The 27,977-nt window shown below is 48.6% G+C and overlaps 1 protein-coding gene across 1 annotated transcript in view; it reads left to right on the top strand.

Moving 5' to 3' along the window:
- Positions 1 to 229: 229 nt before the first annotated feature.
- The window catches only part of pdlim1 (PDZ and LIM domain 1 (elfin)), a 65,098-nt gene continuing 37,350 nt past the window's right edge, over positions 230 to 27,977 (top strand). Inside the window, exon 1 of the mRNA XM_055661931.1 lies at positions 230 to 508. Within this exon, the coding sequence (XP_055517906.1) occupies positions 413 to 508 (96 nt within the window). The 5' untranslated portion in view covers positions 230 to 412. The remainder of the gene's footprint in view (positions 509 to 27,977) is intronic.

Raw genomic sequence — 27,977 nt, 5'->3', positions numbered from 1 at the left:
CCGGGCTGGGAGTGAGTATATCCCGGGGGGGGGAGTGTTTATCCCGGGCTGGGAGTGAGTGTATCCCGGGCTGGGAGTGAGTGTATCCCGGGCTGGGAGTGAGTGTATCCCGGGCTGGGAGTGAGTGTATCCCGGGCTGGGAGTGAGTGTATCCCGGGGGTGGGCTGTGTGTATATCCCGGGGGTGGGAGTGTTTATCCCGGGGGTGGGGCGCCTGTGCCCGGCCGAGCAGCTCCATAGAAGGTGAGGCCGTGTGCTGACGCGGGCCGGCCGTGCATTAAAAGCCCCCACCCCCCCTGGCGAGAGGCAGCATCTGCCGAGAGGCCACCCGGACACTCACACACACAGACAGCGATCCCGGGACCCCGCCTGCACGCATCGACCCCCTCTCTCCCTCCCTCTCCACACACGGGATGTCCCAGCTCCGGATCTCTCTGCTCGGACCCTCGCCCTGGGGCTTCAGGCTGGTGGGGGGCAAGGACTTCGAGCAGCCCCTCGCCATCTCCCGGGTAAGGAGAACCCGAGCCGCACCTCTCTACCTCTCCTCCCTCTCCTCCCTCTCCCAACCCCCTCTCCTCCTCTCCCCTCTCCTCCTCTCTCCTCTTTTCCCCCCTCCCCAACCCCCCCCCTCCCCCAACCCCCCAATCCCCCCCCCCCCCCCCTCCTCTCCCTCTCCTCCCTCTCCTACTCTCCCCTCCTTCCTTCCCCTCCCCTCTATCACCATCATTCCCCCTCTTACAATCTTCCCTACTACCCCTCTCCTTCACTCCCGACCACCCCCCTACTCTACCTTCCCCTGCCATTTCTTCCCCTCCCCTCCTGTCGCGAACCCTCCCCTCCTCTCCACTCCCCCTTCTCCCTCCTCTCCTCCCCTCCCCTCTATCACCATCACTCCTGCCGCGCACCCTCCCCTCCTCTCCATTCCCCCTTTTCCCTCCTCTCCCCTCTTCTCCACTCTCCTACCCTCCTCCTCTCCCCTACCATCCTCTCCTCTTACCCCCTCTCCCCTACCATCCTCTCCTTTACCTTTTTATCTCCTACCACCCCCTCCCTTCCTTTCGCGCTGTAGCAGGGGGGGGGGGGGGGGGGTACATCCTGAGGTGGGGTGAGGGGCTTGCTGGAGTGTTGGGCTGTCGTGGGGAAGGGGTTCAGAGTGGACTCTGCCCCTGTGGGGTGGGGGGGAGTCAGGGTGATCTCTGTCCCTGAGGAGGGGCTTTTGTTGGTGGGTTTCTGAGGAGGTGTATGTGGGGTCGCTGTGGGGAGGGGGGTGGGTTGTAAGGGGCCTCTGTCTCTGGCGATTCAGGGTGGGCTTTGTCCCTGGGGTGGGAAGAGGAAACATAGAAACATAGAAAATAGGTGCAGGGATAGGCCATTCGGCCCTTCGAGCCAGCTCCGCCATTCAACAAGATCATCCAAAATCAGTACCCCATTCCTGCTTCCTCCCCCTATCCCCTCCTGATTCCGTTAGCCCTGAGAGGTAAATCTAACTTTCTATTGAATACAGCAGCTGTGGGGTGTGTGCGTGCGTGCGTGCGTGTTCGAGAACTGGGAGGGTGTGAAAGCTTGGGGGGGTGTGTGTTACTGGGGAACTCCAAAATGTAAGTCAGGGGGCAATGGAGAAAGCCCAGGAAGTCACGGGGAGAAGGTACAAACTCCATCCAGACAGCACCTGTAGGTGCGGGCATTGATTATCTGTTGGCATGTGTAGACTTGCTGGTAGAGTGGTACCCACTGCCCACTGCCCATCACCTCCATCACCCCCTGTGGGGGCAAGGGGATGGGTGGTCCCCTCACTGTGGGGAATCAGGGACTCTGTCCCACCATTTTAGTTTGGTTCAGCTCTACGGCCCACCGAGTCCACGGCGACCAGCGATCACCCCGTACACTAGCACTCGGTGTGGAGTGAACTTTTGTAACCTGTGGCGTGGCTACGCTTGTGTACTGCCTAGGTGAGGTAGGCTGTATAATTTTACCGAGTCGTATGCAAACCAGAGCATTACACTGTACATGTGCAAATACAGTATCATTGAATCATTTAATTTAGTTTAGTTTAGAGATACAGCGTGGAAAAAGGTCCTTTGGCCCACCAAGTCCACGCCGACCAGCAATCCCCGCTCATTAAAGGGCCTGTCCCACTTGGCGATTTTTTTTTTTTGCCGACTGCCGTCTTCATATCAGTGTCGCCAAAAGATTTTGAACATTTCAAAATCCAGCGGGCAACAAATAAAATGTTGCGACACTTGAACAAACACCGCGCGTCATGCGTCATCAGCCGCTAATTTGTCGGTGACCTGATACGTTAGTCAATGATGCCGGCAGACCCCGAAAATAACCGGGCAAGTGGGACAGGGCCTTAACACTATCCTGCATATTCGGGACAAGTTACATCTACAACAAGCTAAGTAGCCTCCAAATCTGTACGTCTTTGGAAATGTGAGAGGAAACCGGAGCACCCGGAGAAAACCCACGCAAGTCACAGGGCGAACGTACAAACTCCACACAGACAGCACCCGAGATGTCAGGATCGAACCCGGGTCTCTGGCGCTGTGAGACAGCAACTCTACTGCTGTGCCACCGTCCCGCCCACGCTGTCTGTGTGGAGTTCGCGTGGTTCTCCCTGTGACTGTGTACCTTCCCTATTCTGGCAGATGTTGACAAATCTGGAGTATAAATGTGTAGGTGAACTACTCTGCATGTGTCTCATGATAAATACTGAGTTCTAGAGCATTGTATGATTTAAAAACATATATTAATGGTGATTTCTGTGTTCCCTGTTAATTTACTGACCACAACACATTTGTCAAAGAGTTGAATAAACAAGGAACTGTAGATACTGGTTTACAAAAAGAAGACACAGAGTGCTGGAGTAACTCAGCGGGTCGGGCAGCATCGCTGGAGAACATGGATAGGTGACGTTTCAAGTCGGGGCCCTTCTTCAGACTGAGTTACAAAGGTTTAGTTTAGGTTAGTGCATAGATACAGCAGGGAAACAGGACCTTCGGCCCACCGAGTCCATGCCGACACTATCCTACACACTAGGGACAATTTACCATCTTTCTGAAGCCAATTAACTTATAATCCTGCTGTACATCTTTGGAGTGTTGGCGACAGCACCCTTAGTCAGGATCGAACCTGGGTCTCAGGCGCTGTAAGGGAGCAACTCTTGAATCTTGATCTTGAACTCTACCACTGCGCCACTGTGTTGCTCACACTGTCTGTTTGGAGTTTGCACGTTCCCCCTGCGATTGTTCTGGCAGATGTTGACCAATCTGGAGTACAAATGTATGAGCATACTTGTTATAACAGTTAATGAGTAAACAGGAAACTAGATGTTGGTATACGAAAACAGGACCCATTGTGTTGGAGTAACTCAGCGGGTCAGGCAGCTTGGTTGGAGAACGTGGATGGGTGACGTTTTGGGTTGGGACCCTTCTTCAGACTGAGTTACAAAGTTAAAAGGCGCTAGCTTTGTGAAAAGAACCAGACCTGTATCCATATGGAATGTGATGATGGTATTTTGGAGAGAGACTGGGATGTGGGATGAATGGACAAGCCTGAGCTCGAGGCCATAGCATGAATAATTGGGCACTTTGTAATCCATGGATAGACGACTAATGATCTCTGCTTCTGAGAAGATTACTGAAGCCAGGTGCTACGGAACAAAAGCAGGAAGGATGCTTGGTGAGATGACTAACCATTAGTCATGGCACTGACTGCAGCATGTGGGTTCTATCCACGCTTGCCTCTTCCTGACCTCCTCTGGGCCCTTCCACGTTCTCCTGAGATGCTGCCTGACCCGCTGCGTTACCCCAGCGTCTGTGTGTCTTTTTGTCTCTTCTGGGGTGAGATGTTCAAAGTTTAGTTTTGAGGCACAGCGCGGAAACAGGCCCTTCGGCCCACCGAGCCCGTGCTGACCAGCGGTCGCCCCGTACACTAGTTCTATCCTACACACTAGGGACAATTTACAGAAGCCAATTAACCTACAAAACCTGCAGCACCCAAAGAAAACCCACTCGGTCACGGGGAGAACGTCCAAACTCCGTACAGACAGCACCCTTGGTCAGGATTTATCCCGGGTCTCTTGCGCTGAAAGAAGACAGTAACTCTACCGCTGCACCTCCATACCACTGTTATCAGGCTACTGAATAACAAGATATGGGTGTAGTCCCAATTTCTACTGACAAAGCTATGGCCAATAGTCTTTGACATTTCCACTGTGGGAGAAAAAGGTTCTGACTCTCCTAATTCTGCCTCTCATAATTTTATATAGTTTAATTTGGAAATACAGCCTGGAAATAGGCTGTTCGGCCCATCGAGACCATGCTGACCAATGATCACCTGTACATCAGTTCTATGTGATCCCAATGTTACACTAGAGGCAATTAACAGAAGCCAACTAACCAACAAACCTTCACGACTTTGGGTTGCGGGAATAAACCGGAACACACAGCCAAAACTCACATGGTCACGGGGAGAACATACAAACTCCGTACAGACAGCACCTGTAGTCAGGATCGAACCTGGCGCAGTGAGGCAGCACTAACAGTTGGACGGGTTTAGATTAGGAAAGGTGAACCTGTCAATCTGACCAGCATTTATACACCACTTGCTTCACCATCCCAGAGCAGCCCAAAGTGCTTCATTACCAATGCAAGCTCTTAGAATCATGAATGTGAAGTAAGGATTGTAGCAGGCATACACAATAAGGTGTTGATGATCAGATAAGGTGTTACATGTTGGAATATTGAGTGCAGTTTTGGCCACAGGAAGGATGCCAGGGCTTTGGATAGAGTGCAGGATGCTCGTGTTCATAAGGCATAGCATCAGAAGTAGGCCATTCAGCCCATTGAGTCTGCCACTCTGCCATTCGATCATGGCTGATCTATCTCTCCCTCTCAACCCCATTCTCCACCCCATAACATTTGACACCCTTACTAATCAAGAACCTATAAATCTCCTCTAAAAATACACAATGACGGCCTCCACAGCTGTCTGTGGCAGTGAATTCCACAGATTCACCACCCCCTGACTAAAGAAATTCCTCATTTTCTCTATTGTAACGGTACGTCCTTTAATTCTGAGGCAGTGCCCTCTGGTCCCAGATTCTCCCACCAGTGGAAACATCCTCTCCACATCCACTCTCCAGGCCCGTCACTATTCAGTAAGTTTCAATGAGATAGCCCCTCATTTTTCTAAACTCCAGTGAGTACAGGCCCAGTGCCATCAAACACTCGTCATACATCAACCCACTCATCCCCGGGATCATTCTCTGGACCCTCTCCAATGTGCACATTCTTCCTCCGATATAGGGCCCAAAACTGCGCACACAATTCCAAACATTTACAATGTTGTCTGGATCAGAGCGTATTAACTGTAAGGAGGAGTTGAGGGGAAACCTGATAGAAGTATATGATCCGTGGCAAAGGGGAGCACCCGGAGAAAACCCGCGCAAGTCACGGGGACAACGTACAGACTCCGTACAGACAGCAGCCCTAGTCGTTGAACCCGGGTCTCTGGTGCTCTGAGGCAGCAACTCTACCGCCTTGCCACACTAATGCTTGGGGCAAGATTAACTTTGTAGAGTTATGCGGATTGGGAGTATGTCAGGTAGCTGTTTACTAAACTGGCTTTCTGCTGGAGAAACCTCCCGCCCCACCCACCCCCACCCCTTCTCCAACGAACGCCCACCATCTCTGACTCCCCCTCCTATATCTACCTGTGACTCTGTTGATGAATTGTGTGGTAGAAAGCTTCATGTTTGTCAGTTTAGTTTAGTTTAGTTTAGAGATACAGCAAGGACACAGGCCCTTCAGCCCACTGAGTCCATGCCCACCATTGGTCACCAATTCACACTAGTTCTAGGCTATCTCACTTTCTCATTCACTCATGTCCATGTGATAGGAGCAGATTGAGGTCATCTGGCCCATCAAGTCTACTCCACCATTCACTGATGGCTGATCTATCTTTCCCTCAACCCCATTCTCCAGCCTCCTCCCCATTACTCCTGACACCTGTACTAATCAAGAATCTATCTACATATCTTTGCCTTAAATATATCCACTGACAGCCTCCGCAGCCATCTGTGGCAATGAATCCCACAGATTCACCACTCTCTGATGAACGATATTCCTCCTCATCATCTTCCCAAAGGAATGTACTTTAAGTCTGAGGCTATGACCTCTGGTCTGAGACTCTCCCACTAGTGGAAACATCCTCTTCACACCCACTCTATCCAGGCCTTTCACTTCGGTAAGTTTCAATGAGGTGCCCCCTCATCCTTCTAAACTCCAGCGAGTACAGGCCCAGTGCCGTCAAACGCTCATCATATGTTAACCTACTCATTCCTGGGATCATTCTCGTAAACCTCCTCTGGATCCTTTCCAGAGCTCAGCACATCCTTCCTCAGATATGGGGATCAAAATAGCTCACCATACAAATGCATTCTCACCAGCGCCTTATAGAGAGAGTCTAAGCATTACATCCTTGTTTTTGTACTCTAATCCACTCGAAATAAATCCCAACTTGCTGGCAGCAATATATAGAGACCATTTAACCCAGAAACCCACATGCCTTTCTTTGGGATGTGGGAGGAAACCGGAAACCCACGCAGTTACAGACAGAACGTGCAAACTCCACACAGATGGCACCCGAGGTCAGGATCGAACCCTGGTCTCTAGTGCTGTGAGGTAGCGGCTCTACAAGCTGTGCCACCGTGTCGTTAACTGAGTTGTATGCGTGTGGACCGGCATATCAGCATTCATTTCTTTCCATTCGGGGACGCGGGGTTGGCAAGTAATGTCTCCTGGGCCGCAGGCCTTTGACCCTTCAGTTCTTGTTGCAGTGAATCTCACTGCAGCCACATAGAAACATAGAAAATAGGTGCAGGAAGAGGCCATTCGGCCCTTCGAGCTAGCACCGACCACGACTGGCGGTCCTTATCCCATAGCTATCACAGGAAGATGTCACAATGGTGTTTGTGAAATACAAGACAAAGCAGCTTAGTTCAATACAGTGTGGAAACAGGCCCTTTGACCAGCTTGCCCATACCGACCAACATGTCCCATTTACACTCGTCCCATCTGCCTGCGTTAGGCCCATACCCCTCCAAACCTGTCCTATCCACATACCTCTCCAAATGTTTCTTAAACATTGCGACAGTACCTGCCTCAATTACTGCAATGGAATGTTACGGCGGCAGGCGCGGGCACACCGCGACGCCCTGTGTCTTCCTTTCAAGGGAGATGATAAAAATGCATTTCGTTGTCTCTGTGTACTGTCATCATTCATTTTTTTCATTTGACAATTTCTCAACAATGTCTCCTTGGCCTCATTTCAGTTGCCCTTTTCCTATCAAATTTCATTTCATTTTGCAGGAAGAGGCCATTCAGCCCTTCGAGCTAGCACCGACCATGACTGGCGGTCCTTATCAGTACCAATTGATCCCATAGCTATCACAGGAAGATGTCACAATGGTGTTTGTGAAATACAAGACAAAGCAGCTTAGTTCAATACAGTGTGGAAACAGGCCCTTTGACCAGCTTGCCCATACCGACCAACATGTCCCATTTACACTAGTCCCATCTGCCTGCGTTAGGCCCATACCCCTCCAAACCTGTCCTATCCACATACCTCTCCAAATGTTTCTTAAACATTGCGACAGTACCTGCCTCAATTACCTCCCATGACAGCTCCTTATAACTCCCACCCTTTGTGTAAAAAACCAGTTGCCCTCAGTTTCCTATCAAATCTCCCCTCCCCTATGTCCTCTGGTTCTCGATTCCCCTACTCTGGGTTAGAGACTATGCGCCTACTCGCACTTATACTTAAGAAAAAGGGGTGGGCCATTTAGGGCTGAGATGAGGAAAAACTTTTTTCATCTGAAGAGTTGTGAGCCTGTGGAATTCTATGCCACAGAAGGCAGTGGAGGCCAATTCCCTGGATGTTTCCAAGAGAGAGATTAATATTTGGCTCTTAGGGCTAACGGAATCAAGGGGTGTGGGGAAAAAGCCGGAACAGGGTACTGATTTTGGATGATCAACCATGATCATATTGAATGGCGGTGCTGGCTCGAAGGGCCGAATGGCCTACTCCTGCACCTATTTTCTATGTTTCTATGATCTATTCCCCATGTTTTTGTAAACCCACCATCCACCTGCCCTGCAAGGAATCATGTCCTATCCTTCCCAACCTCTCCTTATAGCTCAGGCCCTCGGGTCCTGGCAACATCTTCGTAAATCTTCTCTGGGCCCTTTCCAGCTTGAAACCTTCGAAGCCTTTACCGTCATCATTGCCCCTTGTAGATACTACCCCGTCTATTACTTTGATCTTGCACTTTACATGCTGGTGGATTTCTGGCATGATTTTTTAAATCTTTACCTCTAGTTCCTGCAATAAGACTGTTCATTCTGTGTGAACAAACTAGTGGTAACGTCCACACCAGTGAATAATACATTTACTGCACACTTATGTATATAAACCACACATTTATTGTAAGGTGAATATTTGGTCACGGCCCTGACTCTGCACTTCCCTCTGAGCCTGTCCTTCGAGACACTCCTTGAAATCTATCCCCGTGATTTATCCTTTGATCATCTGCCCTGAAACTATTATTAACTCCGTCCAGTAATTAATAACATAACCGGGTTCGATCTTGACTACGGCGGCTGTCTGTACGGAGTATGTACGTTCTTCCTGTGACCTGCGTGGGTTTTCTCTGGGATCTCCGGTTTCCTCCCACACTCCAAAGACGTACAGGTTTGTAGGTTAATTGCCTTGGTAAAATTGTAAATTGTCCCTAGTGTGTAGGATAGTGTTAGTGTACGGGGATCGCTGGTCAGTGCGAAAATGATGGGCCGCGCACACACACGCAGACACACCAACGCACACCAACGCACACACACCCACACACACCCACACACACCCACACACACACCACACCCACACACCCACACACACCCACACACACCCACACACCAGTTCGCTTGCTTTAGGGAGGAGCTCTGCATCATCCCGCTCACAGAATAAGGAGGAAACAAGATGAGACTTTATTGCCTTCCATCACAGTGAGGAATGTGTGGGGGAGGCCGCTTTGGTGGATGTTTATGTTAACTTTTATGTAGTTGCGTGTCTTGTTGCTTTTTTATGGTATGACTGTATGGTAAATCAAATGTCACTGTTCCTTAAATGGTACACGTGACATTAACGGACCATTGAACCATTGATTGAGTGAAACCAAGCAGGGGCCACAAGGCCACACGTGTGGTATTGAAAGAAGCGAAGTGTGGGCAATGTTGTAATGGAGGAAGCACAACAGCACATTTCAAGTTCCTGCAAACATAGGCGATGCAATGGCTAGATTAAATATCTTTGCTGTTGATTTGAACTGGTCACTTCAGCAAGGATGCCATGACCCATGGTTGGCAACACAAAGATTGTTGAATGTGTAGGAAGGAACTGCACATGGCGATCGTTTTGCTGAACACCTCCGCTCAGTCTGTCTTGGTCTTCGCAATCTCCTGTTTGCCAAATAACTTTAACTCCCCCTCCCACTCCTGACCGTTCTGTCCTGGGCCTCCTCCACTGTCAGAGTAAGGCCCAGCGCAAACTGGAGGAACAGCACCTCGTGTTTCGCTTGGGCAACTTACACCCCAGCGGTATGATTGTTGATTTCTCCAACTTCAAGTAACCTTTGCTTCCCCTCTCTCTCCGTCCCTTCCCCCACCCCAGTTGTCGTGCTAGTTTCACTGTCGTCCTGCTGAGCTTCACTGTTTATGTCAATCATTATCATCTTCTCCACAGCCAACAATAGACCATTGTGGGCTCCACCATTCCTTGATCATCATTGGTAGACAAAAGTGCTTGTGAAACTAAGCGGGAGCGGCAGCATCTATGGATTGAAGGAAATAGGCAACGTTTTGGGCCGAAACCCTGATGTGGGGGGGGGGGAGGGGGGTGGTTGCGGGGAGAAGAAAGGAAAAAGGAAGAGGTCGATCCCAAAGGCTGAGGGAGAGCTGAGAAGGGGAGGAGACAGCAAGGGCTACCGGAAATTGGAGAATTCAATGTTTATGCCGCTAGGGTGCAGACTGCCCAAGCGGAATATGAGGTACTGCTCCTCCGATCATCGTTGCTGGCTTTGACCTGTCCTTTTGCATACTTTCATTCATTTGCACTTCCTATCTCTCGTTTCCCTCTCCCCTGACTCTTTAGTCTGAAGAAGGATCTCGATCCGAAATGTCACCTATTCCTTTCCTCCAGAGATGCTGTCTGACCCACTGAGATGTCCAGCATTTTATGTCCATCTAATAATCATTGAATGTTGGAAACACTCTGTAGGTCAAACAGCATCTGTGAAAAGAGAAATAGCATCAGTCACGGTCTATAGCCTTTCAGGTGACAATAGAGTTGAACAGCCCATAAACAGACCCTTCGGCCCACCTTGTCCAGGCTGACCAAGTTGGAATACCAATGTCAACACCAAAAGAAAGACTTGAGACAAAAGAAAGTGCTGGAGTAACTCAGTGGGTCAGGCAGCATCTCTGGAGAACGTGGATAGGTGACATTTTAGGTCGAGACCCTTCTTCAGACAATGCTCTCCAGAGATGCTGCCTGACTTGCTGAGTTACTCCAATACTTTGTATCTTTATGTGTACAGCATTAACCAGCATCTGCAGTTCTTTAGTTCAGTTTAGTTTGTAATTGTCACTTGCACCGAGGTACAGTGAAACATCCTTGTTGTTTGAAATCCAGTCGGTGAAAATACTGGAGGAACGCAGGGGGTCAGGCAGCATCTCTGGGGAAAAGGAATTAGTTGACGTTTCGAGTGGGGACAATGAAGGGTGACCCGCGGAGTTACTTCAGCATTTTGTGCCTATCTTTGGTATTAACCAGCATCTGCAATTCCTTCCTCAGCGAAAATACTAAACATGATTACAATCAAACTATCCACAGTGTACAGATAGAAGATAAAGGGAATAAAGTTTAGTCCAATAAAGACCGATTGAAGATAGTTCATTGATCTCCAATGAGGTAGACGGGAGGTCAGGACTGCTCTAGCTGATGAGTTGCCCGATAACAACTGGGAAGAAGCTGTCCCTGAATCTGAGTTTGTGTGTTCACACTTCTGTACTTCTTTGTGTCTGCAACGTTGATACCAATACCTGACTGATCCCATTTGTCTGCATTTGGCCCACATCCTTCTAAACTCTTCCCATTCATATATCTGTCCAAATGTCTTTTAAAGTCCGTCATTGTATCTGCTTACATAGCTTCCTTTGTCAGCTCATTCCTGACACAGACCATCCTGTGAGTGCAAAAGTTGCCTGGGGGTCCATCTTAAATTTCTCCTCTCGCATCATAAGCCGATGGCCTCCAGCTTTAGAATCTTCTCCCTTGTGAGAGGAACATACTGAATGTCCACTTTATCCATGCTCCAGGTTCTTGTATGGCAGCATGGTGGTGCAGTGGTAGAGTTGCTGCCTCACTGCGCCAGAAACCCAGGTTCGATCCTGACTACCGCCGCTGTCTGTACGGAGTTTGCCAGTTCTCCTCGTGACCTGCGTGGGTTTTCCCTGAGTGCTCCGGTTTCCTGCCATACTCCAAAAACGTACAGCTTTGTAGGTCAGTCTGAAGAAGGGTTTCAGCCCGAAAAGTTGCCTATTTTCTTCGCTCCATAGATGCTGCTGCACCCGCTGAGTTTCTCTAGCACTTTTGTCTAGGTTGTTTGGCTTGTACAATTGTAAATTGGCCCCGGTGTGCGTAGGATAGTGTTAGTGTACGGGGATCGCTGTTAGTGTTCGGTGCAGGCTCGGTGGGCAGAAGGGCCTGTTTCTGCACTGTATCTCTGAACTAAACTAAACCTCAATAAGGTTATTCTTCAATCTCCTATGCTCCAAAGATTAAAGTCGCAGCATACCCAACCTCTCCCTGTAACTGGAGTTCACAAGCCCAGGTTACGTCAAACTTCTTAAATCTTGCAAAAGTCTATTAATCCTTTTTAATCTTTGAAGTTTTCTACTTTTTGCCTTTGTTTCTTTTTCCCCACTTTCTTTCCTAAAGTTGTCATGCTCTTTGTCATCCTACTTTGTTCTTTGTGATTCATTTAACTTCTCCTAGAGGTTGTTTTATAATCACCTCTTTGTTCAATAATTCACCCTTCCAGTTTAATAATGCAAAATAAAAACAGAACGTGTTGGAAATGTGTGAAAAGAGAGACAAAGCTAATGTCCCTTCAACAGGCTCATTCAGAACCAGCTCCATTTTATTGCCTAGTTTTATTTCAGTATATCTATTTCTTCTGAATTTCATCTCGTTGAAACGTACCGAATAGTGAAAGTCCTGTATAGAGTGGTTGTGGAGAGGATGTTTCCACTAGTAGGAGAGTCTAGGACCAGAGGTCACAGCCTCAGGCTAAAAGGACGTTCCTTTAGAAAGGAGATGAGGGGGAGTTTCTTTAGTCAGAGGGTGGTGCATCTGTGGAATTCTTTGCCACAGATGGCTGTGGAGGCCAAGTCAATGGATCATTTTAAGGCAGAGATTGACGGATTATTGATTAGTACGGGTTTCAGGGGTTATGGGGAGAAGGCAGGAGAATGGGGTTGAGAAGGAAAGATAGATCAGCCATGATTGAATGGCGGAGTGAACTTGATGGGCCGAATGGCCTAATTCTGCTTCTATCACATAAACGTGAAATATTGACTTATTCTTTATACATCTACATCTATATCAGTCAGTAATTTATTTGCTTAATTTCATTCTTGGCTCTTCAAAGTTTTCTAATTTCATTTTTCTCCTTTTCTTCTCTCATCCTCTCTCTCTTTCTCATTCTCCCTCTCTTTTTCATGTCAATACACTGTTCTTCCTGTAGCATCGGTTCTGGTAGCACCTTCTCCTTTACTGTGTCTTCTCTGCTGTAGCAGAGAACAAGTCATGTACTATAGGATTTTGGTCAGGCTGCATTTGGAGTATTGCGTGCAGTTCTGGTCACCCCATTACTGGAAGTATGTGGAGGCTTTGGAGAGGGTTGTAGAGGAGGTTTACCAGAATGCTGCCTGGATTAGAGGGTTTCAGCTACAGGGAGAGGTTGGATAGACTTGGATTGTTTTCTCTGGAGCGTTGGAGGTTGAACGGAGACTTGATAGAAGTGTATAAAATGATGGGAGGCATAGATAAGGTAGACAGGCAGAACCTTTTTCCCAGGGGAGAAACGTCCAACACTAGAGGGCGTAGCTATAAGGTGAGAGGGGGAATGTTTAATGATGTAAGTTTTCTACACAGAGGGTGGTGGGGGTCTGGAGCGCATTGCCAGGGGTGGTGGTGGAGGCAGATATGACAGTGTAGCGGCACCTAGTGGTGAAGCTGGGTGTTCAGAACCCTCGTCGTTGGTCGGGACTGTCACGTGACCGGGAGTTCGTTCGCGGACTTTTGAGAGTGATCAGTAGTTAGTGCTCCTCGCATCGACAGGAGCTTTAATCGTTAATTCTTGACTAGGTATGCGGTAGTTTGAGCGTTTGTTTTCGCTAATGAAGAATATTTCACTCAACCTGCCAGGTTTCACTACAACAGTAGTGTTTAAGAGGCTTTTAGATAGGCACATGGAAATGCAGGGAATAGAGGGGTGTGGATCATTTACAGGCAGATGAGATCAGTTGGACTTGGCATCATGTTCGGCACGAACATTGTGGGCTGAAGGGCCTGGTCCTGTGCTGTACTGTTCTATGTTCTAGGGACATGCTGGACATTTTAGACTGTTGCTGAAGTTAAGCTTTCATCTCAATGTTTCGACTTGAGTGAATTCATTGTGGTTTTATAATGGGCTCCAGCTGGGTGTGAAACAGGATGTGGTTTAGAGTTTGGAAAGCCAAGCCTCTGAAGCACTCGTAGATGGCACGAAACAGGCCCTACGGCCCAACTTGCCCACACCGACCAACATGCCCCATCTACACTAATCCCACTAATCCCACCAATTGTTCAAGCGCTTTTGATTGCAACATGCGCCTTAATTTAGTTCAAAAAAAGAAACTGACAAGTTACTAAAGAACCATGTCACTCTAAACCTCTCCTATCCATGTACTGTCCAGATGTGTTTTGAATGTTGTGATAGAACCTGCCTCTACTGCCTCCACCGGCAGCTCTTTCCATACACCCACTGCCCTCTGTGTGAAGAGGTTGCCTCCCACGTTCCTGTCTATTCTTTTGCCTCTCACCTTAAGCCTATGTCCTCTGGTTCTGGATTTCCCTACCTTGGATGGTTTAACATGTACTCTAGTTTAGTTTAGATTAGAGATACAGCACGGAAACAGGCCCTTCGGCCCACCGGGTCCACACCGACCAGCGATCCCTGCACATTAACACCATCCTACACTCACAAGGGACAATTTTTACATTTTAACAAAGCCAATTAAACTACAAACCTGTACGTCTTTGGAATGTGAGCGGAAACCGAAGATCTCGGAGAAAACCCACGCAGGTCACGGGGAGAACATACAAACTCCATACAGACAGCACCCGTAATCGGGGTCGAACCCGGGTCTCCGGCGCTGCATTGTCCTCTTGGTTCTTGATAGGTTCTTGATTTGGCATTGCCCCAAATGTTACGTGGAGAAGGCAGGAGAAAGGTGTTGGGAGAGAAATACAGATCGGCCATGATCGACCGGTCTGAAGAAGGATTTTGGCCAGAAACTTTGCCTATTTCCTTCGCAACATAGATGCTGCCTCACCCGCTGAGTTTCCCCAGCATTTTTGTCGGCCATGATTGAATGGTGGGGTAGACTCGATGGGCTGAATGGTCTAATTCTGTTCCCATGACTTGTGTTCTTCCACCAGCAGTTTGGAATTTGCTTGAGATTCCAGCATCTGCAGTCTCTTTAGTCTGACAAGAAGTTGCGTTTGTTATAGTTTTAGTTTGAGACAAACAACACAGGAACAGGCCCTTTGGCCCATCGAGTCTGTGCCGACCTGTGACCCTGCACTCTAATGCCATCTGGCACACACTAGAGACAATTTACAATTTGACCAAAGACAATTAACCTACAAACCCTGTACGGCTTTGGAGTGTGGGAGGAAACCTGAGCTCCCGGAGAAAACCCACAAGTTCTCCCCACGGGGACAATAGACAATAGGTGCAGGAGTAGGCCATTCGGCCCTTCGAGCCAGCACCGCCAGTCGATGTGATCATGGCTGATCATCCCCAATCAGTACCCCATTCCTGCCTTCTCTCCATATCCCCTGACTCCGCTATTTTTAAGAGCCCTATCTAGCTCTCTCTTGAAAGCATCCAGAGAACCTGCCTCCACCGCCCTCTGAGGCAGAGAATTCCACAGACTCATAACTCTGTGTGTACAAGCTCTGTGTAGACAGCACCCGTGGTCAGGATTGAACCTGGGTCTCTGGCGCTGTGAGGCAGCAACTCTACCCGCTGCGCCACCCTGCCGTCCCGTTCACCTTTGCCTTAAAATATTAATCGATACTCCAGCTGCACACCAAGACCAACAATTTCTCATAGTTTTAATAGTTTGGTTGTAAAAGTTTAATATTTTCATTTTCATTGAGTTCAGTTGCCCTGTGCAAGGCCCTGTGTCTCTGTCTGCGTATGAGGGAATGGTCAGACAAGTTCATGTTTTGTTTAGGCTTTGTCTTGATCAGTCTTGCTGTATTTATTATCTCCCCAAAACACTCCTTTTCCTGTTGAAATTTATGGTTCATTCTTGGACTTGTCTGCTCAGCATCTAGTTATGTGAGTGAGCTGGAATGTAGCTCATTGTGTTACTGAGTTAAAGGGACAGGCCACTGTATGTGGGGGGAAGTAAATGATAATGTTAGACTGAGGATATGTGCAAGAAGGAACTGCAGACACTGAGTTACTCCAGCATTTTGTGTCTATCTTCGGGAGAACATGAAAACTCCGTAAAGACAGCAATTGTGGTCGGGGTGGAACCCGGGTCTCTGGCGCAATGAGGCAGCAACCCTAACGCTGTGTCTATACGCCCATAGGCAGAAGTGATTAGTGTAACTTGGCATCATGTTGGCCACGGACATTGTGGGCCGAAGAGCCTGTTCCCGTGCTGTATTGTTCTATGTCCTGCAGACCAGCGGCACGGTGGCGTAGTGGTAGAGCTACTGCCCTACAGCGCCAGAGACCCGGGTTCGATCCTGACCCTGGGTACCGAGTTTGTCCGTTCTCCCCGTGGCCCACGTGGGATTTCTCCCGGTGCTCCGGGTTTCTCCAACTCTCCAAAGACGTACAGTTTGTAAGTTAATCGGCTTCCAATTAATTGTCCCCAGTGTGTAGGATAGCGCTAGTGCGTCCGGGGACCGCTGGTCTGCGCAGACTCGCTGGGCTGAAGGGCCTGTTTCCGCGCTGTATCTCTAAACTAAGCTAAACAAAAATGCTGTGTTGGAAGGAACTGCAGATACTGGTTTAAAACGTAGATGGGCGCAAAAAGCTGAAGTAACTCAGCGGGACAGGCAGCATCTCTGGAGAGAAGGAATGGGTGACGTTTCGAGTCAAGGAGAGCTGAACTCTTAGCAGGAAAGATAATGTCTGAAGAAGGGTCTCGACCCGAAACGTCACCCATCCCTTCTCTCCAGAGATGCTGCCTGTCCCGCTGACTTACTCCAGCTTTTTGTGTCTATCTTCAGTTTAAACCAGCATCTGCAGTTCCTTCCTACACAAGATTATGTTGAATTAGCTAAATTTGGCAGGGAGTGGAAAACCGCTGACTGTCGTCACATATCGTCATCGAACAGTGAACGTGTCCAGGCTCATTGTGGCTTTGATGTTGATTCTGCCTTTAGCTGGAATGTAAATGCTTTTTCCTTCCTCCATTTGGCTGTGGGATAAGGACCCTCGATATTGTTGCCCTTCAAACTCATGAGTCAGTTGTTTGTTACCTGCAGTTTGCAGCCCTTGTCAATTGGATCTGAACTTTTCATCGCTGCCAAGGTTCAAAGAGCAAAATGTGAATAAGTGGTTTGGGAGGGGAAGGTTTGCAGTGTGGCCAGGCCTTTCCCCAGAGGGAGGTGAAATCACAGGCTGACGTAATGGCCTAGCCCTTTGAATTTCCTGCCAACGTGACAGCCCTTGTGATACAGCCATGGGCTCAGCAGGGAGATGTACACAATTCACCATCGTTATTTCTAGAGGGCGGCACCAGTGACCCAGGCTCAGTCGTGACCTCGGGTGCTGTCAGTTTGCAGTTTGACCATTTTAGTTTAAGGTCATAAGATCACAAGTGATAGCAGCAGAATTGGGCCATTCGGCCCATCAAGTCTACTCCGCCATTCAATCATGGCTGATCTATCTCTCCCTCCTAACCCCATTCTCCCGCCTTCTACCCTGACACCCGTACTAATCAAAAATCTAATACTAAGAATACTAATCAAATTTTGTTCATTTTAGTTGAGTTTAAAACTTAATTTATCTTAACTTGTCTAAACGAGTCTTAACTTGAAATAAAGGCTATGTAAACATAGAAAATAGGTGCAGGAGGAGACCATTCGGCCCTTTGAGTCAGCATCTCCATTCATTGTGATCATGGCTGATCATCTCCAATCAATAACCCGTGCCTGCCTTCTCCCCATATCACTTGACTCCACTAGCCCCTGTTTGTTAATTAAGTGTTTATTAATTTAATAATAGTTAGTTAACTATTATTTGTTCTTCAGATTCAAATGGGCGGGAGTCACCTGTTTTCACAGGGTATGTCTCTGATTATATCGAAGGTTTAGTAAAGACCTACTGTCCCGCAAGTTGGGGATTGAATGTGGAGTGTGCAGGCAGCAATTCTGTTTTTAATTTAGAGATACAGCCTGAAAACAGGCCCTTCGGCCCACCGAGTCTGCGCCGCCCAGCGATCCCCATACACCAACACTACCCGACACACTCTGGGGCCAATTTACCACATATCCTACAAACCCGCACGTGTGTGGGAGGAAACTGGAGCACCCGGAGAATACCACGCAGGTCACGGGGATAACGTACAAACTCCATACACAGACAGCACCCATAGTCAGGATCGAACCTGGGTTTCAGGTGCTGTAAGGCAGCAACTCTGCCGCTGCGCCACCATGCCACGTTTTTGTCCAATCTCGCCATTCTTAGAGCTTGAGATGATCTGTGCGTGATTGAGGCCGCTGCCTTTAGTACATTTGAGTCTTGTGATGTAACTGAAAAAGAGCAGAGCAAAATTAAAATACAGAACATTTTTCCTCTCCCTCTATATCAAAGGATCTTTGAAATGTGAGCATAAATGAACAAGTTCAAACAAGCGTTGCAGATTTTAAGATTGTTAGCAGCCTCCTTGGGAAAGTCTGTGCACGAGGATTGGGAAATTAGGGAGGGATAAAGAGAAGTCAACATGATGGTTTTACGAGACAATGCAGGGGAGAACTGTCTAGATCAGCTGTACCTACTGCGTAGCTGTATAGTTGCTGCCTCACAGCGCCAGAGACCCCGGTTCGATCCTGACTACGGGTGCTGTCTGTAGCCTATAGAACATAGAACAGGCCCTTCAGCCCACAATGTCTGTGGCCAACACAATGACAATTAACGTAATCACTTCTATCTAGGGTGCAGTGCCACAGAGCTGCAGTGGTAGAGTTGCTGTCACAGTGTCAGAGTCCCGTGTTCGATCCTGACCTCAGGTGCTGTCTTTGCAGACTTTGTACGCTCTCCCTGTGACCCCGTGGGTTTTCTCCGGGTGCCCTGGTATCCTCCCACGTTCCAAAGAAACGCAGGTTTGTCGGCCATTTGGCTTCTGTAAATTGTCCCTAGTGTGTAGGAGAGTGCTAGTGTACCTGTGATCGCTGGTGGGCAGAGACTCGGTGGGCTGAAGAGCCTGTTTCCACTCTGTATCTCTCAACTCAACTAAACTCAACGCAACTCAACTAAACTAAACTAAAGTGAACTAAGCACAGGTGGAACATGCAAACTCCACATAGACTGCACCCGAGGTCAGGATCGAACCCGGGTCTGAGGCAGCAGAGCCTCAGCTGTGCCGCTGATGTAGGGTGAAATTTGAGTATCACAGTAGCTTCTAGTCCACTGTCGAATTGAAGTGCACATGAATAACAATGTTCTTGCAGAAACTGTGTTCTGTCACAGGCCGTTATGGATGCTTGTAGATTCTGCCAATGCTTTTGAATCTTGGACGCGGTTTTGGAAACTGAACAGAATGTTAGAATGTTTATGGGCATAAATAAAATCTCTGCCACATGTTTTAAACATTCTGGAAACCAAATGTATCTGCGTTTCCCAGACATGGCTGTATTTGACTTCCAGAAAATGAAAGTTGGTCAGAGTCATGTAATCATGTTGAATGCTGCATGTAAGGAGGGATTGGGATTACATTTCATGGAATATGCTGAAAGCGATCAATAATTTGGTGCGGTGCTTGCAGCCCATTAGTCTGTCACATCTGCAATGCATTTGTACAATTTGACCATTTAAAAAAAAAAAAGGACACAAAAGTGCTGGATCAAGGGCAGTCATGTTAGCTCAGTGGTAGAGTTGCAGCACTTGCAGTGCCGGGTTCAATCCCGACTGCGGGTGCTGTCTGTACCGAGTTTGTACATTCTCCCCGTAACCGCGTGGGTTTTCTCCGAGATCTTCGGTCTACTCCCACACTCCGAAGACGTTCTGGTTTGTAGATTAATTGGCTTGGTATAAGTGTAAATTGTCCCGAGCGAGTGTAGGATAGTGTTAATGTGCGGGGATTGCTGGTCGGTGTGGATTCGGTGGGCCGAAGGGCCTGTTTCCGTGCTGCATCTCTAAAGTCCAGTGGCAGTGGAGGCCGATTCACTGAGTGTTTTCAAGAGAGAGTTAGATATAGCTCTTGGGGCGAACGGAATCAAGGGATATGGCGAGAACGTACGGACGGGATACTGGTGTGTTATGGGCCAGTCCCACTTAGGCGACTTTATAGGCGACTGCAGGAGACTATGCAGTCGCCACATGTTGCCGGGGAGTCACCTTCATGGTCGTGAAGAGTTCCCGCTGCTGAACATTTTTCAACATGCTGAAAAATTAGCGGTGACTAGAATGAAGCCGCCATGGAGAGTAGCGAGAATTCTCGTGCCGTAGGCGGGTCGCCAGGAGGTCGAAGGTTCTCGGAGGTTCTTGTAGGTTGCAGCCCGTGCTGACCAATGAATTTCATTGGCTCATTGGGGAAAAAAATGTAAGCAGTAGTTTTCAGAACCAAGGATAACCGACCGGTAATGTTAATGTCCGCCGAGATTCACAGCTGTGTATCTCTGGCTTCTTAAAAGTTGTCTCCATTCCTTCTTTCCCCCCCTCTCCCCCCCTCTTTTAAAGGACTTGCCGTACCCTGTGCTTTTTAGCTTCTTAATTACAGCGCCAACCTTCCTGTTCATCGCGGTGTGTGTCTGTTTCACATCGGCTTTGCACCGTGTGACTTTCACTCGGACAGCGCTCCCCCCGCTTGCCCTGTCCCCCGCCTGCATAACGGGCTGGTGAAGCAAGCGATGTGTTTGTGTTCCACTCTTGACAGTCGGCGTTCCAGTTGCTGGTTGTTCAGGTGACATGACATTCACCGGCAGTCGCATGAACAATCGCCTACGTGGGATAGGCCCATTAAAGTGCGGGGATCGCTGGTCGGCATGGACTCGATGGGCCGAAGGGGCGGTTCCCACGCTGTATCGTTAAAGTAAATAAACTCAGCAGGTCGGGGAGCAACGTTGGAGAAGGTGGATAGTTGACGCTGGGACTAGCCCTCGGACTGATTATGCGGGGGAGGTGGAGAAATATCTGGAAGAGAGGAGGGGCGGGACATAGAGGACATAGCCTGGCCCAGTTGGGTCACTCCCCATCTCCCCTCAACAAGTTGTCCCTCTTCTCCACTAAGCAGTAGATCCTTCAAGGCGAAGAAACCTAATTGTGAGCAATTTTGGGCCGCATATCTGAGGAAGGATGTGCATGCGCTGGAGAGGAGGTTTACGAGAATGATCCCAGGAATGAGTGGTTAACATATGATGAGCGTCTGACGGCACTCGGCATGTACTCACTCGCTCGAGTTTAGAAGGATGGAGGGGGGGGGGGGGGACCTCATTGAAACATACCGAATAGTGAAAGGCCTGGATAGAGTGGATGTGGAGTGGATGTTTCCACTGGTGGGAGAGTCTAGGACCAGAGGTCATAGCCTCAGAATTAAAGGACGTACCTTTAGGAAGGATATGAGGAGGAATTTTTTTAGTCATAGGGTGGTAAATCTGAGATATTAGTTGCCTCAGATGGCTGTGGAGGCCAAGTCAATGGACATCTTGAAGGCGGAGATTGATAGATTCTTGATTAGTGCGGTTGTCAGGGGTTCTGGGGAGAAGGCAGGAGAATAGGGATTAGAGGGAAAGATAGATCAGCCGTGATTGAATGGCGGAGTAGACATGATGGGCCAAATGGCCTAATTCTGCTCCTATAACTTATGAACATATGAAGGTGTGACACACCATCGCTGCCAACCATCATGAGAGGAATAGATCGGGTAGATGCACAGTCTCTTGCCTAGAGTAGGGGAATCGAGGATCAGAGGGCATAGGTTTAAGGTGGGCGGTGGCGGGGTGATGGAAAGAAACTTCAGGGGTAAATTTTTCATACAAAGTGTGGGGAGTGTATGGAACAAGATGCTGGAGGAGGTAGTTGAGGCAGGGACTATTGCAAAGTTTAAGAATCATTTAGACAGGAACATAGGTGGGACAAGTTTAGATGAATGCAGGCCAAACGCGGGCAGGTGGAGATGGGAAATGTTGGCCGATGGGAGCAAGCTGGGCCGAGGGGCTTGCTCGGATGCTGCAAGACACTGTGACTATGACTCATTGGTATTGCATCTTATATTTCGCCTGGGTAGCTTACAACACAGTGGTATGAATATTGATTTCTCTCAAGTAACCCTTTCATCCCCCTCCTCTCTCCATCCCTCCCCCACCCAAGTTGCACCAGCTTCAAAGTCGTCTTGTTAAGTCTCATTGTCTGTGACTCATTTTCACCCAGCACACAGCTAACAATGGCCTGTTTCCTTTATCATCGTTACTTTTTGCATATCTCTCATTCATTAGTTCTATATCACCATCTATATCACTCATTTACCTTTCCCCTGACTCTCAGTCTGAAGAAGGTCTCGATCCAAACCATCACCCATTCCTTTTCACCAGAGACGCTGCCTGACCTGCTGAGTTCCTCCAGCTTTTTTTTTTGTCTATCCGGTGTAGAGCAGCATCTGCAGATCCCCCTACACAGTATATATTAGTATGTTGCTGTGCCTTCTCATGCAGTAAGATGGTGAACTAGTGATGTGGGAGAATGTAACACTGGGGAAAAGTCAAACATAATAGAAACCGCTCTGAAATATTGAGGAACATCAGTAAATAAGGAAGACTCTGACCACAGTCTTACAGATATCTTTGAATATGGAACTTGGCCAAGACCTAGTGTGTGCCAAGGTAATGTGAAGGAACTGCAGATGCTGGTTTAAATCGAAGATAGATACAAAATGCTGGAGTAATTCAGCAGGACAGGCAGCGTCTCTGGAGAGAAGGAATGGGTGATGTTTTGGGCCGAGACCCTTCTTTATTGTATGAATTGGGACCATGTTACGCACTATAAAAGCTCATGAGTTTGGCTCCACCCAGTTGCCTCTTACCCGAGACTGTATTAAAATTTCCTACGGTTCGGAGCTGGATGAGTTGACTGGGCACAATGTCAAAGGAAAGATGTTGTCAAGCTGGAAAGAGTACAGAGAAGGTTTTCAAGGATGTTGCCAGGGCTAGAGGGTCTGAGCTTCAATCACCCTTTTACACAAGTTCCTGAGAGGAATAGATCGGGTAGATGCACAGAGTCTCTTGCCCAGAGTAGGTGAATCGAAGACCAGGGGACATAGGTTTACGGTGAAGGGGGAGAGATTTAATAGGAATCTGAGGGGTAACCTTTTCACACAAGGGATGGGTGGGTTCTCTGCCACAGAAGGTAGTTGAGGCCAGTTCATTGGCTATATTTAAGAGGGAATTAGATATGGCCCTTGTGGATCAGGGGGTATGGAGAGAAGGCAGGAACGGGATACTGAGTTGGATGATCAGCCATGATCATATTGAATGGCGGTTCAGGCTCGAAGGGCCGAATGGCCTACTCCTGCACCTAGTTTCTATGTTTCTATGAATGGAACGAGCTGCCAGAGGAGAGAGTTGAGGCAGAGACTATCGCAACGTTTAAGAAACAGTTAGTCGGTACATGGATAGGACGGGTTAGGAGGGATATGGACTAAACGCCGGCAGGTGGCACTAGTGTAGCTGGGACATATTGGCTGGTGTGGGCAAGAAGGGCCGAAGGGCCTGTTTCCACACTGTATCACTCTATGTCTCTATGACTAGATCCCACAGCAGAACATTTATGGCCAAGTTTTTAAGTCTCCATAATTCTCCAGAGGAATTTCTGCTTGATCCAAGCCTCCCGTTATTGTGCCAGGAATCCAAGTGCGCATTCCTTCAATCCAAAATAGAACACCACCGATGGCTTGCAATAAATTTTCCTCCTTCTTTCACTCTGAGTAACACTGCCCATAAAGCCAGCAGTTTGAACAGTACTTGTTATCTGTTTGCGGACTATCGACTGTGGCAGGATTGAGATTTGCTTCTGAGCATGGTATTGCTACTGGTGTTACAGAACCACTTTTTAATTTTCCTTTCGTTTAGTTTAGAGATACAGCGCAGAAACCGGCCCTTCTGCCCACCGAGTCCACACCGACCAGCGATCCCCGCACACTAACACTACGTTACACACACTAGGGACAATTTAGCTCTTGGGGCTAACGGAATCAAGGGATATGGGGCGAAAGCAGGAACGGGGCACTGACTTGGGTTGATCAGCCATGATCATATTGAATGGCGGCACTGGCTTGAAGGGCTGAATGGCCTACTCCTGCATCTATTTTCAATGTTTTTATGTTTCTAATTTTACATTTATATCAAGCCAATTAACCTACAAACTTGTACGTCTTTGGAGTGTGGGAGGAAACCCGGGATCTCGGAGAAAACCCATGTGGGTTTTGGGGCGAACATACAAACTCCATACAGGCAGCACCCGTAGTCAGGATCGAACCTGGGGCTCTGGTGCTGTGAGGCAACAACTCTACTGCTGCGCCACCGTGCCACCCACTTTACTTGCCCTTGTAAGGTCCTCTTATCTCAACCTAATTGCCACTCCCTCAGAGGCAGGTTTGCCAAGCCTGCCTTTCAATAGCTGTACAGAAAGCAGTGCTGTTAGTTTAGAGGCACAGCATGGAAACAAGCCCTTCAGAACGACCATCGATCACCATTTCACACTAAAGATGGACACAAAGTGCTGAAGTAACTCAGCGGGTCTGGCAGCATCTCTGGAGAAAATGGATAGATTTAGATGTTTCCAGTCTAAAGTCTAACGTCCTGACCTTTTCCTGCTTCCAGTTGCCACCCCCTTCCCACCCCCAACAATCACTGAAGAAGGGTACCGACCCTAAGCGTCTAAACCTACCGTGTTCTCCAGGGATGCTGCTTGACCCGCTGAGTTACTCCAGAACTTGTCTCTATCTTTGATATAAACCAGAACATGCAGTTCGTTTTTGATTGCATTTTCTCTCTTGTTCCATGTAATCTCACCTTCTCATTCATTCCCTACTCACGCGGGGTAATTAACCTACAAACCCGCACCTCTTTGGGATGTGGGGGGAGGCCCGAGCACCCGGAGAAAACACTCGAGGTCACGGGGGGATGTGCAAACTCCACACAGACAGCACCCAAGGTCAGGATCGAACCTGGGCCCGTGGTGTTTTTGAGGCAGCTTTGCCGGTTGGTAAAACGGCTGCCTCGAAACACCACGGGCCCAGGTTCGATCCTGACCTCGGGTGCTGCCTGTGTGGAGTTTGCACAACTGCTCATTATTGCCTTTTTGTTATTGTGTTTTGAACTTCACTGGCCGTGGGCCAAACTGTATGCTTGCGGCAGCAGCCAAACTGTTTACAAAGCAGGCTTTTACAAACTCAAGATGGACACAAAATGCTGGAGTAACGTAGCTGGACAGACAGCATCTCTGGAGAGAAGGAATGGGTCTTCAAGGAATAGAGAGAATGAGAGGGAAGGAAAGGGGGGAAACCCAAATCATGTAGCGGCCAACTTCCCTTCCCATCTCTCCTGTGTTGCCCACGGGAGGGGTGTGCCACCTGTCTCAGCCTTTCACCAGTTTGCCCTTGTTGTTGATGGCTGATCTAAGCTGTAGATCTGGGCCAGATCCTGCTCTCGACCTGATTTATGAAGGGCCTGCATGCACTTGATTAACCCGAGGCACCGCGGCATGCAGCAACTAATGCAACGATCGTTAGCCCAGATTGCGTTCCCAGTCCATTCCCTCTCCCAGCGTACACACAGCACTATCCTTGCAGACAGTGTTTTACTTAGTTTAGTGTTTACACATTAGAGATGCAGTGTGGAAAACCAGGACCATCGGCCCACCGAGTCCACGCCGACCAGCGATCACCCTGTACACTAGCACTATCCTACACACTATGGACAATTTACAATTTTTACCAAGGGCAATGAAACTACTGAAGAAGGGTCCCGACCCGAAATGTCTCCTATCCCCTTTCTCTTGAGATGCTGCCTGACCCATTCAGTTACTTTTAAACCAGCATCTGCAGATCTTTGCTTCTAAATGGAACTTGTGTTAATGGGTGATTGAAGGTCGGCACGGACTCAATGGTCAGAAGACTCTGTTTCCTTGCTGTATCCCTAAACTCATCTAAACACACAAATATAGAATTATTCTTTCAACGTGAAAGGTCTGGAAATTCTGTTGCACAATGAAGTGTTTTTGGACACTCTTTCCATTTTGAATTTGGAAGATAGACACAAAATGCTGGAGCAACTCAGCGGGACAGGCAGCATCTCTGGAGAGAAGGAATGGGTGACGTTTCGGGTCGAAACCCTCCTTCAGACTGAAGTTTGGAAGATCTGACTGCTGAGCTTCTGAATCCTTTTCAAGAGAGAGTTAGATATAGTCAATAGTCAATAGTCTATTTAATTGTCATTTGGACCCCTGGAGGTCCAAATGAAATGCCGTTTCTGCAGCCATACATTACACACAAATAGACCCCAGACACAACATAATTTACATTTTACATAAAACATCCATCACATAGCTGTGATGGAAGGCCAAAAAAACTTATCTCTCCACTGCACTCTCCCCCCCCCCCCCCCCCCCCCCCAATGTCAGAGTCAAAGTCAAAGCCCCCGGCTGGCGATGGCGATTGTCCCGCGGCCATTAAAGCCACGCCGGGTGGTGCGAGGTCGCACACCGGGTCTTGGTGTTAGAGACCCCGGCGTGCGCTCGCAGAGTCCCGCGGCCATTCCAAGCCGCGCGGGGCAGTGATGTAGGCCCCGCTCCAGGAGCTCTTCGACCCCACAACTCGGGCGGGAGAAGTCGCCGTTGCAGGAGCCCTGAAAAGCGGTCTCCCTCCAGGGATCCGCAGGCTCCCGGTGCCGCCGTCCGCAGACCCGCAGTAGCAGCCTCCGCATCAGCGGCAGCGGCAGCAGCAGCAGCAGCAGCAGCGGCAGCGGCAGCGCTCCTCCACCGCTCCGGTCTCGGCCAGCTCCGCGACGGTGAGGTGAGTCGGCACCAGAGTCCCCGGCTTCTTCTGTTGGAGGCCGCTCCTCGTTGCAGCCCCAACGACAACTGAGACCCGACGAGAAAAGGTCGGGTCTCCAGTGCAGGGAGAGATTTAAAAGTTTCCCCCTCCCTCCCACCACCCCCCCACACACACACCCCAACATAAAATAACAAAAACTACATATAAACATAGACAAAAAATAATAAAAACGCGGACAGGCTGCAGAGGCCGCTGCTGACCAGAGTCGCGCCGCCTACCGGATCTATAGCTCTTAGGACTAACGGAATGAAGGGATATGAAGGGAAAAGGAACAGACTACTGATTTTGGATGATCATATTGAATGGCGGTGCTGGCTCGAAGGGCTGAATGGCCTACTCCTGCATCTAGTTTCTATGGATTTCCTTGCAATTCTAGTTCTAATATCACTCGGTTAAGTTTGAACAGTGTATATGTAAATCTCAGACACCAGAGCTGTGCAATGCATACACCGATCTAGGCGATGAACTGTGGCGATGTAAGCCTTGAATATTACAGCCCATCAATCCTTGAGGCCATTAGGGCGTCGCAGTGGCACAGCGGGTAGATCACATCCCAAAGACGTGCGGGTTTGTAGGTTAATTGTCCCTCTGCGAATTGCCCCAAATGTGTAGGGAATGTGGGAAAGCAGAACTAGTGTTAGTAAAGCAGAGATCCAGGTTCGATCCTGACCTCGGGTGCCGTCTGTGTGGGGTTTGCACGTTCTCCCAGTGACCTAGTGGGTTTCCTCTGGGTGCTCCGGATTCCTCCCACATCTCAAAGATATTTACCCACATCCCAAATACAAAAAGACGTGGTCCCATCCAAAGGGTTTGTAGGTTAATTGGCCGTCTGCAAATTGCCCTTAATGTGGATGAGAAAGTGGGATAACATAGAACTAGTGTGAATGGGTGATCGATAGCCAGCATGGACTTGGTGGGCCGAATGGCCTGTTTCCATGCTGTATCTCTAAACTAAACTAAATTGAGTACATTTCCATCAATAACTCCTTTGACAATGCTCATTTCTCCCTCCAATCCACATCTAATGACATCTTCATGCGATTATGCTCTTTGATATCTTGACACCAGGAAATACTGCTTATTATACACTTTGATGTGTTTTTGTGATCTTGATGCATCTCATCTGAGGAGTGGCTCAGTCCATCAGTGGGGTGCCCTCAAAGAAGGGACACACATCAAAGGTCTTTATAAGTGTGTGATCACCAGTTGCGGCACGGTGGCACAGCGGTAGAATTACTGCCTCACAGCGCCAGAGACCCGGGTTCGATCCTGACTACGGGTGCTGTCTGTATGGAGTTTGTAC

This window comes from Leucoraja erinacea, chromosome 34 (genome assembly GCF_028641065.1).
Source record: "Leucoraja erinacea ecotype New England chromosome 34, Leri_hhj_1, whole genome shotgun sequence".
In the NCBI taxonomy this organism is placed as follows: domain Eukaryota; kingdom Metazoa; phylum Chordata; class Chondrichthyes; order Rajiformes; family Rajidae; genus Leucoraja; species Leucoraja erinaceus.
This window is presented reverse-complemented; position numbering and strand designations above follow the sequence as displayed.